General features: G+C 44.9%; 1 protein-coding gene across 1 annotated transcript in view; it reads right to left on the bottom strand.

The window, feature by feature from the left end:
* The window catches only part of LOC119382786 (Down syndrome cell adhesion molecule-like protein Dscam2), a 291338-nt gene that overhangs the window by 71601 nt on the left and 201489 nt on the right, over window positions 1-18248 (bottom strand). The window contains exons 8-10 of the mRNA XM_037650632.2: window positions 16955-17224; window positions 2946-3353; window positions 1455-1610 (exon numbers count right to left, since the gene is read on the bottom strand). Of these exons, the coding sequence (XP_037506560.1) occupies window positions 1455-1610; window positions 2946-3353; window positions 16955-17224 (834 nt within the window). The remainder of the gene's footprint in view (window positions 1-1454; window positions 1611-2945; window positions 3354-16954; window positions 17225-18248) is intronic.

Genomic DNA, 18248 nt, shown 5'->3' with positions numbered 1-18248 from the left:
GCTAAGACATAAATTCTACTTCTTCTCTCACGAGCTTCCGTTAATCAACTAAAGTATACCAACAACAATGATGCAGAGCTCAGGGATTACCTTCTGCAGATGCACGGGCTGGCAAAGACGCCACGTTAAGCGCCATCTGACGATCTATTCCTGAACGTGGCAGCTGGTTATCCACGCTAACATAATGGGATAGCGCACGTTAGAAAACACCAGGGAGATAAAATTAACCGTCAGAAGTATACGTTACGACATACGTTCCTAATATCCCAACCTACAGCTTCAAGACAGCAAAATAAACCAGTCGAAAAAGACGGCAACATTTAATGCTTCTTCGCGCGCTAGTAACATACTGCCACTTACGCTATTCCTCTAAGACAGCAATTATGAATTCAGATATGTCTGCATTAAATTGTCCTTTGCCGGTACTGAGCAGTATGCGACGCACTTAGGTTTAAATATAGATAAACGAAGGGTCCAAGCGGCGCAATATTGGTTTATGAAACATAGCTAAGAACGTTGTTATCAATAACGCTCCGGCCACATACTGTTAACATATTTGTCTTGTACCTGCTCTTAAAAACAAAAACAAACAAAAAAACACGTCATATAAAATTATTTTTTTTTCTTCTATGCACTTTTATTCTTATTCTGGAATACGTGCCACCTCCCGTCTGCCTTAATAGGAAGTTCCCATAGTAACTCCGGGTTAGCGTTAAGAGGAAGCGAGGAAAAACCTGCACAATCCTTCCTCTTCTCGTATGCAAATAGGTTTGATGTATATAGACGACTGGCGTTCGCGTAGGGAGGATAAAACGGAACCATAAGAGCGTCACCGACAATGAGGACAAAGCAGCTGAGATTAAAAACCCAAACGCCTGCCTGTATAACCCCCTTTCTTTCGTGGTAAAAAAAAAGAATGTTCCGCGCATTAGCATTTTTCTTGCTGCCTCGAAATGCTAAAATCCACATCTGTTACCACTATACGAGTCGCACAACACACGGGGGAGGGAAGGCGCGTCACCTTCGCAATAAATTAGGGCACCTGCGTCGTATCAAAGCGGGGACGCCGTATCTCTTGCTTCCCTTAGTTGATGAGAGCAATTTTGAAGAGGACAGACGCGGCGTTAATAACGTTCTAAATAAAGAACGAAACAACGAAAACATTCTGAGCCTCCCTTTGAAATTACGTGGAATGAATAATTTACGGAGCGCCGGCGCTGCTTCGAAATTTATCTCTCACGTCTTTCTCTCTTCTTCTTCTTTATTGCGGGAGCAGTGAAGAGAAAAGAAATAACCTTCCACGTCAGTACATTCACGGAGGTACGTGGTGGTAGGCAACGAGCCGCGTGTGGTTTTTTAGGTTTCTTCTTTCGTGCGTTCGTGGCTCAGCGAGGGGGAAGGGCCACCCCTAACCTGGAGTGGGGGAGGGTGGGGGCTGTGCAGAGTGTAATTACCTCGGACCCTGACGAAGGTGTTGCCACGTGCGGTGAGGTTCCCGCTGCGGGCCAGGCACGAGTATTCTCCCTCATCAGAGGCCCGCTGCACGTTGTGTACGCTTAGCGAGCTCTGCGCTATCTGCTGTCGGTGGTTGGTCGGCAGCTGGGCGTCGCCTGCGAACCGGAAGGTGTGAAGAAGCTTCACCCAACAAGGCTGCTGGCGTACGCACGCTTCACCACGTCTACACCCAGCAAAGCTGCTGGCGTCAACACGTACCAAAAGAGAAACAAGCGACAACGTGGCAGATATCGTGAGGCTAAGGATAACGCGGGTTAACGGGAACATACGTATAGAATAACAGAGAGCTGAGGTAGTTGGTAGGTATTCGCGTTGAAGGACTGGGCGTGCAAACACGGACACGAGAGCGAAGTGAAGATAACACAAACGCCGACTCTACGTTGTATGAAAGTCGTGTGACCTACGTCGTATGCAAGTCAGATATGTTCGCGAGAACAACTTTCGGTGTAATCCTGCGTCTAACGTATGCGCCCGGATCTCGTTAACTCGTGGCAGGTGAGCAGTACAACAGTTATGGAGAAAGGAATGGAGGGAAGTTGCCTCCGTTGTCTTCGTCTTAATTAAGGAATGATCTGTTGTTTATTCACATATACCCTACTGCCATTGTGTTGCGAGACATCATAAACGTGGCTAGAGATAGTGAACATAAATAGAAAAGAAAGCAAGCAGTCGACATTGCAGAGGCACTGCAGCTTAAAAATAACATCGGCAACGAACGCTTGTAATGTACTCACTAGACTAAGTACGTTGCGAGTGACAACCTTGTGTACTTATGTCTTGCTTATCAAATATGTAGCGGCGTAAACACCGGCTCCACAGGGCAAGGTAACGTTCATGCAAAGAAAAAAGAAGCAGTTGTTGCAGCTTATGAAACACTGACTGTTTTAGTAGGACAGACTGATGGGTAGTGGTATAGAACATCATTCACACTGTAACGAAAATGGCGCACGGACGTAAATAGAAAAGACCGGGAAATGGCATTATAAGGTAGGGTTTTACTGTACGTGATTGCTAAGTATATGACAGAGACACGACCGGTCTAAATGACCAATTTGGTTGTCAGCTTTATCCACTCTAATTATTACCATAGGACCGTATTGTCGAGTTGGTGCAACCGTACTGTGTTTTAGCCACAAGAACGTTTGCGATGCCGTATGTGATTTCCTACGTGAGACAAAACGAATTGAATGTTAAGGTTATCTACTTTCCGTTTCTTTTACAACCATATTAGCTTATTATTTCTTCTGTTTCCCTTAATTATATCAATGAGTTATTTTGTAAACGATCTATTTATAAACATATTTACAATATGATACAATTTGATTTCTAAAACAAGCTACTGCCCGTTTTATTTTATGGCCGATCCCCCGAGGTGGACTGCGCCAGGCTACTAAACAACAGCCAACCAACAGACACTCTCCCATTCGCACCTTTGAACCACACGACGCTGTGTATGGGGTAGCCCGCGACGGGGCAAACCACCCTTAGCGTAGTGCCGGCGACGACGGAGACGTTTCCCATGGGTCGGATGACGGGAGGGCCGTGCACGTTCACGCGGGCGCCGTGCCGAGCTTCGCCGACGGCATTCGCCGCGGCGCAGGCGTACAGACCACCGTCCTCGACTCTCAGCTCGGTGATATTGACAAAGCTCACGACCACGGAGTCGGCGGTCACGAAGTCGCCCACGCGAAAGCGATGGAAGTCCGGCACTGGTGCGTCGTCCAGAGTCCAGGTGACCTGCGGCAACGGGTTGCCGGCCGCCGAACAGCGGAGAGACACCAACTCCCCGGGCTGCAACGTCTGCTCGTCGAAGACGGACGTCAGGAACGGCGCCACATCTGCAAGTGAATACAAATTATTCAATGCATAGATTTGGCTAGTTTGTGGCAACTGAGCTTATAGAGAGAGAGAGAGAAATGAAATGCGGAAAGGTAGGGAGGTTAACCAGAAGACATATCTGGTTTGCTACCGTGCACTGGCGAATGGGTAAGGCGAGAAAGAAAAGTGAGCTGTTACATCTTAACAAGCGTAAAGGAAAAAATTACACTATCTCCCATTAAAAGGAACCATGTGGGGATGCGAAGCAGCGCATGGGCGACTTAATTCCGTTCATCACGGGCACCTTGCCCGATGTTAACGCGTCCTTGCATGTGGAGCACACCGTGGAATCACTGTAGTTGCTGTTGCTGCTACTCGTCCCGAACTCTTGTTGGAGCACGCCACGCGGGTTCATCGCGCGTCTGCAGAATCTCGTTCCCCGACGCCATCACGTGATTGCTGAGAGAGTGTAAGGGGGAGAGGCCACAGCGTCTTGCCCAGCCTCTTACACAGGACCGAACGCGCTAGCGCGTGCCAGCACACATGGTTTTGTGTGCGTTACGCCAAGCTAGGAAAGCATACGGCAGCCCGGGTCCCTAAATTGGTTTGCACGTATCATCATCAAGGCGGTCGAAGAACAAGAGGAAGAAGACTTCTCCTTGGCGCGAGCGCGCGCTCAGATGGCTGTGCTATGTGGGACGGTCGCCAATGGAACTACGGACACAGCCCAGCGCGAAAGCTGCTTCGCATCTGAAAACACACATGGAAGAGATATGTAAACAGGACGGGAGCTAGACATTAACCGAAAGTTTACTCTCAGTAAACTTTCAGTGTATGTCTAGCGCCCGTCCCTGTTTACGTGTCTATTCCTTGTGTGTTTGCTCCTTTGCACTTGTTAAGATATATAAGATCCGTGAGTACAAAGCCGGTTCGGTACACCGTCTCTTGCCATTGTTACACACCGCGTTGTCTTAGTAGCTTTAGTGTGATGTTGCGCAATATGCCATTGGTTTGATACCCGGTTACAGCGGCCGCACGCCAGTGCTAGTGAACTACAAAAGTGATTGCGCGCTTTGCTTTACGTGCACGTTAAGGAGCTCAAGTCGAGGCAAATAATCCGAAGCTTTTGCCAATGGCATTAATCGTGCAATATTGAGAGGTTAAATACCATAGAGAGAGACAGAGAGAGAGAGAGAAGTGTAATACGGAAAAGCAGGTAGGTTAACCGGAAAAGGAATATACGGTTTCGTAACTAACAGGATAGTTTATGTTGAACTTAACTCCATAAGTGTTATGCGTATAATGGGCGTACAGGGGGCATGCTGAACTCTATGTTCGTGCATTGTCTACATTGCTACTGTTATCAAAGGGAGAAGAGGGCAGCTTTACTTGAAAGTACCAAGATATCATTTAATGTGACCATGGTACATTGTGTCGCATAATAAAAAAAAATAAAAGCTTGGCGTAGGAGTGTCTCTGAACCAGAACTGAAGCTGTCTAGTTTGTGCCAATCGCGCCCTCTAGGCAAGTACTCGGAGAGCTTTACAGTAGTATAAGATGTATTGAATGTTGTCCAGATATTGCCTAGACTTGGTTGCGTTAGAAATTAAGGAGTCAGCATAGCACATTTTCTCAATCTTCTTCGTAATTATGGCAAGGAGCGTGCTTGAATGGTGTGCGTTCCCTTCTCTTCAGTGCTTTTTAGTCTAACTAGGCAACACCCACGACTGCCCGCTACAAACTCTCATGGCGGGAACTCCCAGAAAAAATAATGGAAACGAGCCACCGCAAATAATTATACGATAAAACGATGCTCTACACAAGATGGCACAGCTGCCATCGATATCAGATTGCCATTTTTTCTACGGTTTTTTATTTAAGCGCTCTTAATCACGTTGCGTGTTTCTCGTATACCTCTATTCTTCTCCGGTAGAGTATCCTAAGGGTGGTTTAAAATGTGCAGAAAGTTGGACTGCCAAGACTCAAAGTTGGTAGTTTTAGAATACGAAGCAAAATATTGCCATGACATAAAGCTACACATTACAGGGTAGTATGATGCTGCGGTTAGTGCTAGTAGTAAGGAACGTTGACAAATCTGTTGCAGAATTAAGCTTTACACGTGATATCTGAAGTATTAGGCTTTTGATATCAGCATTATTAGATGCGAAACATCTTATGGCGGAGTTCAAACCGGTGGTGGTGGTGGTGTGTGGCGTGACCACCCTTACTGCGCATGCGCGAACCCTCTCCCACTTCGCCCTCTTTCCTTCCTCTCCCCTCTCCCACTTTCTCCCTCTCCACATCCCCTCCCCCTTTTCCCTACCCCTCTCTCCTCCCCCACTCCACTTCCCCTCTGAAACGCAGGCTCGACATGCCGAAACGCTGCTTCGCATCGCCTCATGATCCCCTTTCGCGGGAGATGGTGTGGTTTTCACTGTCAATTTTTGACCAATGTCTTGAATTCTTTACTAAGCTGTGTGGGATTCTTGTTTCTATCTTTTTCTTTTTTTTCATTTCATGTTTTAATGTTCTCCTGTTCGCACAACATCTCCGAAGATGTAACGTCGTTACAAGGTGCATTCTTCGTCAACTATAGGTGCATATAAAACAAATTATTTTAAACTTGAGTTTGTCCGAAGGCTTTTCTAATTTAGTGAGAACTCGATGACGGCGATGTAGCAATATTACTTCCTGTGCCACTCACAAATTGCATTTCATCAGCTAATCTCTCGAGTAATCTACTTAGAGGCTTCTCGCTTTGTTTTCAGCAACACTGCGATAAGCACTATCTTAATAAACCAACTCGCATGGACTAGGCCCGGAATCCATTATAGGTGGGCTTTCTAATTTATACATATTTTTTCACTGCTTATTTCAAAGAGGTCACCGGTGGACACATGGGTGCTCTCAAGTATTCAGGCGGCAGACACTACGATTGCGCAGACACACTCAGGGAAGACGACTCGAAGTTTGAGTCGGGATTACAGTTACTGTAACTAGCGTGATAACGATAGACTCCCACGAAGGCTGTCGCAATCCTCCCTGAAAAGTGAAAATTAAATAAATAATGGGATGTTAATTACGCTGATACGCTGAAGCTACCCGTCCATATCCATCTTGATCATTCGCGTTCTTACGTAAACGCCAGAAAATGAAGCCCATCTGGTTTTAAAGCCGTGTAAGTCGCACGGTTACTATATTTATTAGTTTATCTTAAAAATTAATGAGTAATTCTGCTGGGTGATCATCGTAAAAGTTTAATGTGGTCACATGGTCTGTCAGTGCCTCTTGCTAAAAATATGCGCCGTCAAACGGTGAGTAATAAAGCACGATAAAAACGGAGCTAAAAAAGAATGACTAAAAATGCGCTTCGGTTAGTTTTTGATTTTTCTGCATTGCGCTGGCAAGTATCCATCTTAGTCAGGGAGCACAATGTATATGATGCTCTGGTGTTAAGTATGAGGTGCGGACGGCGGCGTATTAATATTGCGCAAATTGAAAAACGATCTGATTAAGCGCAAGGACTAGAGAGATATTAACCCGACAACGAGTATTACATAAAAAAAAAAAACGGGAGCTTCGCTTGGCAATGTCGCAACGCGTAGCTCGGCTTAAACACACGCTGCAGAAGCTAATTGCTCCACTATACAGCGAAAGAGTCTGGGTGATTAACTTAGCAATACAGCGAACGTCAGAGAATCTAATGACGCAATAATTGACGGCTGAAAAGGAACGCGGAGTCGCTGGCAAATGTTGAGAGATTGCACAAATTTCACAGGCAGGGTGATATAAAGAGATGTTTTTACTAGCCTCGTACACTGCAAACGGGTTTGAGCCTTTTAGGGAGTTTCGGGCTCGACGCATAACGTGCATCCGAAAGGTACTACGCAAAACCCCCTTCGAAAAGAGGTTCAAAAGGAGGTTTTATTTACATCCTTTAAGGCAGTGATTAGACGGAACTAAGGAGGTAAATTTGTGTTTTTATTGAACTCATTTTGAGGGCTTGAACGGAGCGCATTGGAAGTTTTTCTGGTTCTTTTGAGAGCTTTTAAAGCCTCCTTTTGGAGGTAAAGTTGGTGTTTTTATGTAAGCCATTTTGGGGGCTTGAACAGAGCGCATTGAGAGTTTTTCTCCTTCTTTTGAGAGCTGTTAAAACCTCCTTTTATACGAGGCCCTAGAGCGGTCGCGAAATAAAAAAAAAGTATATTTTAGGCACTATATTACGTTTACCGGCCAATTCCCGCTACTATTCATCACTAGGACATAATAGAAAACGGACACCAAAGTATTCATGCACAAACATGACATTTGCATACAAGTACGCACGACACAGGAATCGAACTCGCGACCACACGCACTCAAAGCAAGCACTATAACCATTACACCACAGCGCCACCACTAGAAAGCTTGCTTTTTTCGTGGGCTTATATATGTACCAATGTATGTGCAAAGCGGCTGGTAACCCGTCGGCACAACTTCGAACTTCTGTTCTTGTACCATCGGCGTGTGTTTGCTCTTGCGGAAGGTCAATACATAATTTGTGGGGCGTCATGCAAGCCGAGCCGATCGACGTAAACACCCTCGGCTCCGAATTCTCCGGTTCACCGTGTCGTGCCGCTAGAAAAATTATAAACGTGTGCCCTCTTCTCTCGCGCTAAATTCGTGAATACCAGCGTGACAAAGGTATCTTCAGATGAGCGAACGTATGTGCATTCCATGAGCGTATGCTGTGGAGCAATTTTCGTTATTTCTGCAGCCGCGAACTGCGCGCGTCCAAATGCGGCAGCTGTTATGAGCGGTTCGAAGACCGCCTGCGTTCTCATATGAAAGATACACACGCAGATGCCCGACTTAGAAGAACATTGTAACGCGCCTACATTAAGTGCATTTAATGCGCGCGTACTGCCGCGAGCTGCACGCAGGGGCAGCAGCGCGCTCTGAGCTCTCTGAGCAGCTGAACAAAAATCTGTTTCCGCAATTAGCGCTTATTCGCAATGCACCCTTTAGTGTGGACCGCCTGCGTTCGCATATGAAAATTACACACGCAGAAAATTCGAGAGTTACAAGGACATTGTAACGCGCCTACACAAAGTGCGTTGAATGCAGGTTGAATGCGCGCGTACAGCCGCGAGCTGCACGCAGCTATAGGGGCAGCAGCGCCTTCTGAGCAGCTGAACGCTTATCATTTCCGCAATTAGCGCTTATTCGCAATGCACGCTTTAGCACGGCATTCAGTGCTTCTCTATAACGCATATTCAGTATTTATTTGCTTTCATACTCGGATACTACCTACATTTCTTACTAATTAGCTTTTATTGGTAAGCATCACGCCACCGCGTTAAAGCGAAGGCCTAACGCGTGCCCCAAGGTCAAGGACAACCTCCCCAGTTTACCAGTGACAGGTCTCCCATAACACAAAAAAATGTACTTGCACTTCTCTCTTGTGAACAGGGGCGTAGCCAGAAATTTTTTTCGGGGGGGGGTTCAACCATACTTTATGTATGTTCATGCGGGCGTTTGTATGTGTGTGTGCCTATATAAGCATATAAGCAAGCAAAACAGAAAAATTTCGGGGGGGGGGTTTGAACCCTCCCAACCCCCCCGCCCCCCTTGTCTACGCCCCTGCTTGTGAACGTCCATGTGTACTTGGCCCTCCCCTCAGACAGATGATGCAGTACTCATTAAAAAAAAGCATTACCCTCTTCCTCAATGGAACAGCTGTTCTTGAGAAAATATGGTTCTGTTGAATTACTTCACCGCAGCAGCAGAGAGGTTGGCTTGTTTGCAATTCAGAATTTCACAATCGTAACACAGAAACACGAGGACTGTAGCAAATATGCAGAAAACTGGAAAAACTATCATATGTGCACTCCCTCGTCCACCTGCACACTGCGTTAAACTTTATATATACAACAGCAACCTTCAATTATGCTACTATTGATAAAAGATCACCCAATCTACGTTAGAACACAGTGATGACTTTCTGTCTAACTTTCTGTTGCCTATCTTCTACAATGTGTCCTAATCTGTGAATCATCTGTTCAATGTGTTTGGTAATAAAACACAAGCAGTTACATTGGGCAGGCAGTGTTTCAGCAATTTGTTTTGCAAGCACAAATTCATTTCTTCAATTTGCATGCAAGGCAAGTAGTCATACTTCAATTGATACAAGAACCAGTTGTTGCAACATTTTATTGGAATCAAAACAGCAGCAGTTCTCGTGTCAATGTAAGGATATAGGTATATATTTCCATCGCCGTGCACAGAACCTACTCCCAAAACTGAATACGTGGAACAACATATACAGTACAGCCTAAGCACTATACATAATTCACAGCAGTAAAGCAATACGAAAGTAGGGTCTAAAATCTCATCATGATGCGCACTAACGTGTGCACTTCACCGTGCCAGTATGTGAGTACAATCCAAAAAAATAAGCTACCCAAGGAACTTGGTGTCAGCCTACACACGAAGGCAACTAATTAAATTAGTACAATAAGGCTAGCATCACTTTTGGGAAATATGAAACCGTGTAGACAGGCAGTTGTACAGTTTTTTTTTGCATTAGTTTGCCCTATGACATCAAAACATGTCGCACATGATTTTGGAGTTGAGTTTCCTACAAAAAAGCCCAAAATAGACCTGTGGTGTTGACTGTAGGTCCACATACCAAGGTGCATAAAAGCATTCAGCAATGCCCACAAAATTACAAGGTTGCCTTTATATGTTGCTGCACATATTTACTCACAGATACCTGGAAGCCATCGTAAATTTCTGGAAGTGTGCTTGGGAACTTGTCGGCATAATCACATGACTGCAATGTACCAATACTTCTAATATGCATAACAAGTACAGCCATGCTTCAATGTTTTTATGCCAGCTAGTGCCATCTGTAACACCTGTAACTCAAAAGTCCATCCTTAATTCCTCACTTGATGGCTTACGCATAATTACCACATTGAAAATAATCCAAGCACCATGGCTGCGACGTCAACTTGCAATTAGGCAATCACAGGCACTAAATAAAAAAATTCCTGTAAATAGTGACTGCTCGCTTTGCACATTGGATCCTAGGACTTGATATGCCATGAGGATGAATAAATATTGACCTCACATATATAGAGACTGTGAAACAGTCAGGAGTTCAGTTCATAGGTAAGGAAAACGTGAAAACGAAATCAGAACACATAGCAACAAAGGGGACGGAACGACACACTACTAACAACTGAAGTTGAACATGTGCTTGGCTTTTTTAGTCATGTGTGTTTATATCTTTCTGTGGTTTTGATTACACTTCAGTTACTAGTAGCGCATTGTCCTGTCTGCCCCCTTCATTCCACTGTGGATGTGTGATTGTTTAGTCTTGTAATTTTTTCGTACTGTGTGTTTACATCTTTCTGTGGTTTCGATTAAACTTCAGTTGCTAGTAGCGCGTCATCCTGTCCCCTTGATTTCTCTGTGCTGTTATTTTTTTTGCACCCTCTTTAACTATGAATATACACCAACTCACCCAACTGCCCCTGTTAAGACTTATGTTTGCTGAATAACACTGGGTCCACTCAGCGTCTTTTTAAACATTGCGAAATTTTCAAATGCACAAGATATCAGAAACGTTTCACGCAGCATTGCGCATAACAATCTGCATCAATACCAGTGTTGGCCTAAATGTGGTAAGATGTACGAGCTGTTCGACATAGTGTAAAGTGAGGCACATCAGGGTGTTCCCACAATCATGGGTGTCGGCAGGGGTTTGCACAAAGGGCACCTGCCGCCATCAAGACACACCAGCACTTGACCCCACGCAAGCTACACCAATGCTCTCCTGCTCACCAGGCCGACACGTTACGCTGCCTTGCACCCCCAAGACAAAATCCTGCCGACACTCATGCCCACAATACACTTGTCTTGAACACAGACTGGTGGACAAGCAACACTTGCTGCTTTGCCAGAAGTGTATTCCTGAAAATTACAAAAAAAGAAGTCCACTAAGATTTCTGTACACATAAAAATGAATGTCTTACCAAAGATTCGCACTTGACTATCCTTATCGCAGACATTTTGTCAAAACACGAAATAAATACAACATTGAGATGCTGCTAAGTATTTCCTTGTGAGCGTTTCACTTCGTGTGCACAGGGCGAAAAACAAACGGATGTAAAAAAAATGCGAAACACCACCAGAAGTGTACTCTCGCCATGTTTACCATTATGTGGGTAGTTTTTGATGTCAGTAAAGTTATCATTATAAGTACACTTTAAAAGGGTTGTGAATATTAGCAAGGTCTTGATTAACCGCACCTACTCTGCTTAGGAGTGAAGATTGGGCAACTTGGCACTGAACCATGGCAAAAATAAACAGCGCACTTCTAGTGAGGATAAACTAAGGCCTGGGCACAATAACAGCGCTTTCACCTTGTCAAATTGTGTCAACAGTCATGATACTATGTATTGACCTTGAAAACTATGGCAACATAATGCAAAACAGCAAATTAACGAGAGGGAATAAACAAGATGATTCAACAATCTGGTTCAACAGACTCAACAGCTGACTTATATCAATGCGGTTAAATTAGCCTTGCACATCCCCTAATGGCTAAGAATATGCACATGTAAATTCCACTGTTGATACGTGACCAATGAAGTTGCATTCCTTCCATGCCGTTGAATGGCTGTTCCTTCTTTTCTGTTTTCACTGTTTTCTGATTTTCATTGTTTTCACTAGCGTAAATGTTCACCCTTTTTGATTTTGTCACTTTGCAGATGGCGTAGGTGTTTTGCCTTTGAATGTGCACGTTTCTTCTGCTTTGTCTTTCCTGTTTCTTTTTGTATGCGTATATGTTTTGCCTTTGAACGTGCACACGTTTCCGCTGCTCTGTCTCTCTTTTTGCTCTAGTGGGCCTTGTACACTTCTCAAGCTACCATTGTCGCTTTTCACTTGAGGCCCATTTCCTGTATTTTGCTGGAATAAACATTTATCCATTCATTCAATACCATAAAACGCATGTGCTTCACAATACACACTGCACTTAGCAGATGTCTGTCACATGATATGGCCGTCATTGTATAGCTTTAACATGATTTATTCGTTCTAGTTAAATGAATCCAAGCTAATGATGTTAATGTACCTTGATATGCTATTTCACTGTTCCTTGATGCATATGTATGAAGGCACAGTGCTTATGTACCTTAATATGCTATTTCAGGAGACGGGCAGAGTGTGCAATGCAACATTGTTGCCGAAAAGTCTTTTCACTTCCTGACAATCTGTGCTTCGGTGGGTTCTCACAGTTGCATGGCGGGAGAAAGATGTCCAGGGTAGTTGACTGCATCCAAGGTAGATGCTGCAAAATGAGAGCGCACGGTCTTGTCACATGTCAATGTGCGCAAATTGACACGATGACGAAGGATTAAAACAAACAAATGAAGTTGGAGAAAAGAATAAATCGAAAACAAAGTTGTCCTTTATGCACATTCCATCATGTGACAATGTGATAACCGTGGCCTTTTGCTGTAATGTATATTCCCTGAAAGCATCATGCCTCATTCATGCTTTATCGCAGGCAAGAAAATTATATCGTGCAAACAACTTTATCAGGGCGCACTCCTGGGTCGATTGACTGGTCGTATGAAGCATGAGTGATATTCACAGAAGTTCCAAAACGTGCATCCCACATCATTGCTATCCGAGTTTAACGACTTAAATGCGAAGCATTTGTTAAACACTTCTACAACTTTGAACGGATCTATCTACCTATCTATCTAGCCACCTACGACTCATAGCTCGTGTGGGTGTTTCGTTAATGGGATGTATGCCAAAATTCGTGTGGCATGACACGACTGCATGAAGAACATGAATGATGGGTCTTAACCTGAAAATCATGATATGCATTTCATTAACGACATGATTTACACGTCACTCTCTTGGTTCTCTTGCGACTGTTTCGTCAACTTGATATTTACCAAAATAGGTATGGCGTCACAAGAGTGTATGACGCACATAAACGACAGTTTCTAACATGCAAATCATGACACGCTTGTCATGTATGGCGTTATTTTGACAACATGGACTCGGGGGTGCTAGTGGCCGTTTCGCCTGCTTCATATACACCAAAATTGGTATTGTGCAGTGTGACTGTACGTCCAACATAAATGACAGCTGGCAACATGAAAATAATGACATGCATGTCATGTACACACGCCACGCTCATGGTGCGCTCGCGGCCGGTTCGCTAGCTTGACATACACCTAAATTGATATAGCGTGACGTGATTGTGCGACGAACATAAATGACATATAGTAACATGAAAATAACGACATGTATGTCATTTACGGCATGGAGCCTGGTGCACTCACGTCCGGTTCTCTAACTTGATATCATACCAAGATTAACTTGATATCATACCAAGATTGGTATAGCGTGACGTGACTGTATGACGTACATAAATGACGGCTGGTAACATGGAAACAATGAATGACATGCGTGTAATGTACGGCATGGGTCACATGCCACGCTCATGGTGCGCTGGCGGGCATTTCGCAAGCTTGACATGCCGATTTTCTTTTCTTTCTTTTTTTTTTTTGCTTTTCATTGCACTTTTCAATCGACGCAATGTGCAGAAGGTCATCTACAGGTGCATAAGCGACGATAAGGGCTCGCAAAGAGAGGGAACATCAGTATTACTTACCATTTTTGTTCCTGACTGTGCCGAGCACGCAGGGTGCCCATCATCTGCTTGGTAATGCACAGCGGCACGCTCGCTTGAGTCGACAGGCCGTCGCGATTATCGCACTCGCAGCGCAGCATGTCGCACTGTCGTCAAACCACGCATATCACATCCAGCGGCGAGAACACAGTGAGGCTGCAGGCACAAAACGCGCACACACGACCGACACAGCTGATCACTTGAGAAGTGGCGTTCACAAGGCCTAGCCGGCCTTGCTACGACGAGGCGCTGGTACGACGATCGCGCCGCCGCGGGAACGACTCCCTCCTCACGTTTCTTTCTTTTTTTCTGTTTTTTTTTCTTCGCGCGCGCATGCGGCGCGAAGCTTTGTCCCATTTCACTTCAATAGCGCCTCGTCTGGCTTGCTTTTGACCTGGCGGGGGCGGGCCGCCAAGGCCAAAGGGCTTCCTCGTTTCCTCTCCAGCCGTTCGGAGGGTCTCGTATATCTCTTTCTCTGGGCTATCTGTGGAAGGGATTTTTAGTGAGCTGAAGCATGCCGCCTCTTTCTTTTACTTCTTTCCCCCGCACAGCTGCATGCATGCCCGCCAGCACTGAAGGCATTATGGAAAGCTTCGAAAAAGAAAAAAAAAAAAGAGAAAACATGCCAGAGAAAATGAGATGGGAGTTTTTTGGTTCTTGAACTCCATTCGACGAATGGCGTCAGATAGTGAATTTACCTCCTTTCTTCCACATAATTTCTTAACGAAGTAAAATTGAGGACGCAGAACTTTATTACACCCACCTCATTACACCCTAAGGTAGTACTGTCCAGATGAAGGTAGTATTAAGGAGGATTGTAGCCCTTAAAACGCCCAATTAGGCTAGTTTGCGTTTGCAGTGTAGCGATCGGGCGGCTGTAGAAACCACCTCAGTGTTGCAATGCGTAACCACTAAGCCAAAAATAGGACGCGGTAAGCTTTGCGGCATTATAGGAACCTATACTACTTGTGTAAGTAATTAGCTACTTAGTTAGCTACTTAGCACCAGTCTGCTGCTCCCCTTGTCTCTTAATGAGTGAAATAAGTTTATGTAATGTGGCTGCTTCAGTCGGTAAGGTCGGAGCTTCGTTGTAGAAAAGCAACATAACTTACAGATGACGTCATATCGCGGTCGAAAATATGATCCCTCTTATGAGAGAAGGTAAGTAGCGGGGTCAAGTTTTAGCGCTGTGCTTGCAACTAACTACTGGATGAATAAACGCTCATGCCCACCGTTGCATTTTCGTACTGCTTCCCTTTCTTCGCACACTTAGGTGCATCTGCACATTTGTCACATCCTAAGCTTTTATGCTGGGAGCAACCGGAGCGGAAGTTTATTCGCACATGTATCGTGCAGTTGGCATGGCTTATGGCATATTTCTTCATATAGGTTGCGCAGAGATTGCCTATGTCTTTTTTGAACAAGGTAATAAAGGGAAATCAATTGTACATGTACCTCCTTGTGGAACTTCGCGCAGAAGTTGCCATAGAAATTTATTGAGTGAAATCTATTCCTAAAGTGTACATATGGTGAGGAAAAAAAAACGCCCTGTTTTTAGATGATATTGCAACAGTGCCACAAGGCAATACATTTTCAGGTGACGCGTTTTTCAGCGACCGAGAGACAAATGCCTTGTTCGAACTGTAGCAACGCCGCGCTCGGGCTAACAGAAATTAATTGCTCAATTACACGTTGAAAGACGCTGGGTGATAAACATAGTAATACGTCGTAAGAAATTCAATGTTACAATATTACGTATTGCAACATACAAGATTGCAACGTCGCTACAAGGCACTGTAATTTTAGAACATGGACGTCCCTTTGATCGATAAAATAAAGCTTGTTTTTGTTGGCGCCGAGGCGAATTAGGCAAGATACGCACGTCTGTAGAAGGCCCGTGCAATTTCACCCCTTGTTCGAGTGTATGGTGGAACAGGGAGAGGATTGCTTCAAAAAGAGTGGCACGATCAATCTTTTCCACCAGCCATTTCGAATTTGTGACGTACCTCGCCAACCTGCGCCTGTAAAGAGTGCTTTGCCTCATACACTACATTGGTGCGGCAAAACAACCGCAAAAACGATACACTACGGCTGCTTCGCTGTAACAAGTCCATACCTGAGGTTAAGCACGCTTTACAGGTGCCAGTTGGCGAGCTACGTCACGAATTTGAAATAAATGTTATTTGGATACTAAATTACTTCGAACGCAAAATGAACGAACAAATCGCAGAAGGGGGTTCACTTACAGTGAAGTTTCGGCGAAATCAAGCTGTTATGAAGTCTATCTAGATAAATCATCCAGATATCAAGCGCTGTAGGAGCCCTGCTGAGCGTAGATGCGATGATGTAGCAAGACTAAACGCCACATGTTGGCAAGAGGCGCGTAGCGCTCTTGGGCATCAACCCGCTCTCGGAGACCCGACTGCCGTGTCAGGCCTACTTACCGTCAAACGATCCCAGTCTGTCACGTAATTTCCAGGTACTCAATTGCGCTCTTATTTTCACTTCTAATTGCCACGTCTAATTTTTACTTTCATTTACCACTTCTGGTCTTATGCTCACATCCGGTTTTGATTTCCTGTTTGAGGAAGTCTTGCTGACTCCTTCTGGTTACAGCCGACTCACTCCTGGGCTGCACTCAACCTACCGCGGTCTACCTTTTACACCTGATTAGAATGCTTCAGTTATCGTTGCATTGCGTATATGAACAATTTAATTAAGCCATGAATCATGTAATTTTGATTTGTTAACATCTCATTAGTTTTAACTTGTTTCAGCATTGTTTTACTTTTATATATCTCTTTTACATCTGATCTAAACCTCTATCTCGCACCAACTTTACTGCCAACACACACAGTCACTGCTTGCAATTTGAGACACCTACCGCTAATGCAGCAACAACGGGAATGTCCTGCTTACCTCCAAGCCGCAGTTCCGCTGACCCTTGCGCTGAATCGGCCTCGTTATGTGCGTAGCACTGATACATGCCGGCGTCCTCTCGGAGCACGGCACTTATGCGCAGCATGCCCGTGGCGAGGAACGAGACCCGGGCGTTGGCCTCCAGAGGTCGCTGGTCCTTGTACCAGAAGAGCGACCGCACAGGGTGTCCAGTCACCGTGCAGTTAAAGACCGCCGGCTGACCGACGTCAGCCGTCTGAACCGCCGGGAACAGCTCGACTTTCAACGGTGCTGTTAGCGAATGTAAGTACAAAATGTACATTAAAATATCATCACGTGTATAGCGGTAGAATGCGCACCATTCATGGCTTTTGATGGATAAAAAACAAGGAGTAACAGTAGTGTCATATAGGAACGCCATAGCTACTTTTGTCGTTTGTTTGTCTATTAACATCATCTATATTCATCGTAGCCTAATTGTGTGGGTTACAGTGAGGACATATACGTTTTTACAGCTGACTATATGGCATTATAGGATTAGGTATACATCGTAAACAGAGCATAATAATTTTTACAGCGAAAGCTGTTATCATGTCACAACGGCAGTGGAGTAGTCGTTCGCCGCCGCCGTCGCCGCCGCCGCCACCGGTGTCCGCAACCAATATCGCGCGAAATAAGAAAAAAAAAATCCAGGATCGGGTGGGATTTGAACCCGGGTCATCTGCCTGGCAGTCGAGTATTCTACCACAGGGCCACGCTGGTGCTTGAAACTCAGTTGCAAAAAGACCCTATACAGGCGTGATGGCGGACAAGGAATCGCGTTAACATGAATAATATAGCGTGGCAGAAGAGTAAAATATTAACCAGGCGTCACTCATTGCTAACTGCGTAACGAGTGTGTGGTTTGAAGCTTCCCGCCACCTCCAAAGTGCTCATCCATAATTCTTCATCGTCATCAAACACGTGCAACATCAACAAAGTGCTCATAATGCCTTTCAGACGTGTAGCGGGTACCTCGATTATCGACAGAAAGAGAGAGAAGAAATAATAGAGAAGGAAAGGCAGGGAGGTTAACCAGTATGGGACAACCGGTTTGCTACCATACACATGGAAACAGGGTGGGGGAGATTAAAGATGGAGAGGAAAGAGAGAGAGAAAGATAGAAAGATAGCACATCACACTGCACACACAGAATCAGTAGGTCACTCTTGCGTGGTACGCGACATTTCTGTCACAGCCGCTTGTTCAAGTTCGTCTCTCTTAAAAACCTCAGCAGTGCCTTCGTCGCCTTCAGCTGTGATGCCTTCTGTTGACG

Source organism: Rhipicephalus sanguineus, chromosome 2 (assembly GCF_013339695.2).
Source record: "Rhipicephalus sanguineus isolate Rsan-2018 chromosome 2, BIME_Rsan_1.4, whole genome shotgun sequence".
Taxonomy (NCBI): Eukaryota; Metazoa; Arthropoda; class Arachnida; order Ixodida; family Ixodidae; genus Rhipicephalus; species Rhipicephalus sanguineus.
Note: the sequence above shows the minus strand (reverse complement) of the source record. Positions and strands in the feature narration are given on the sequence as shown.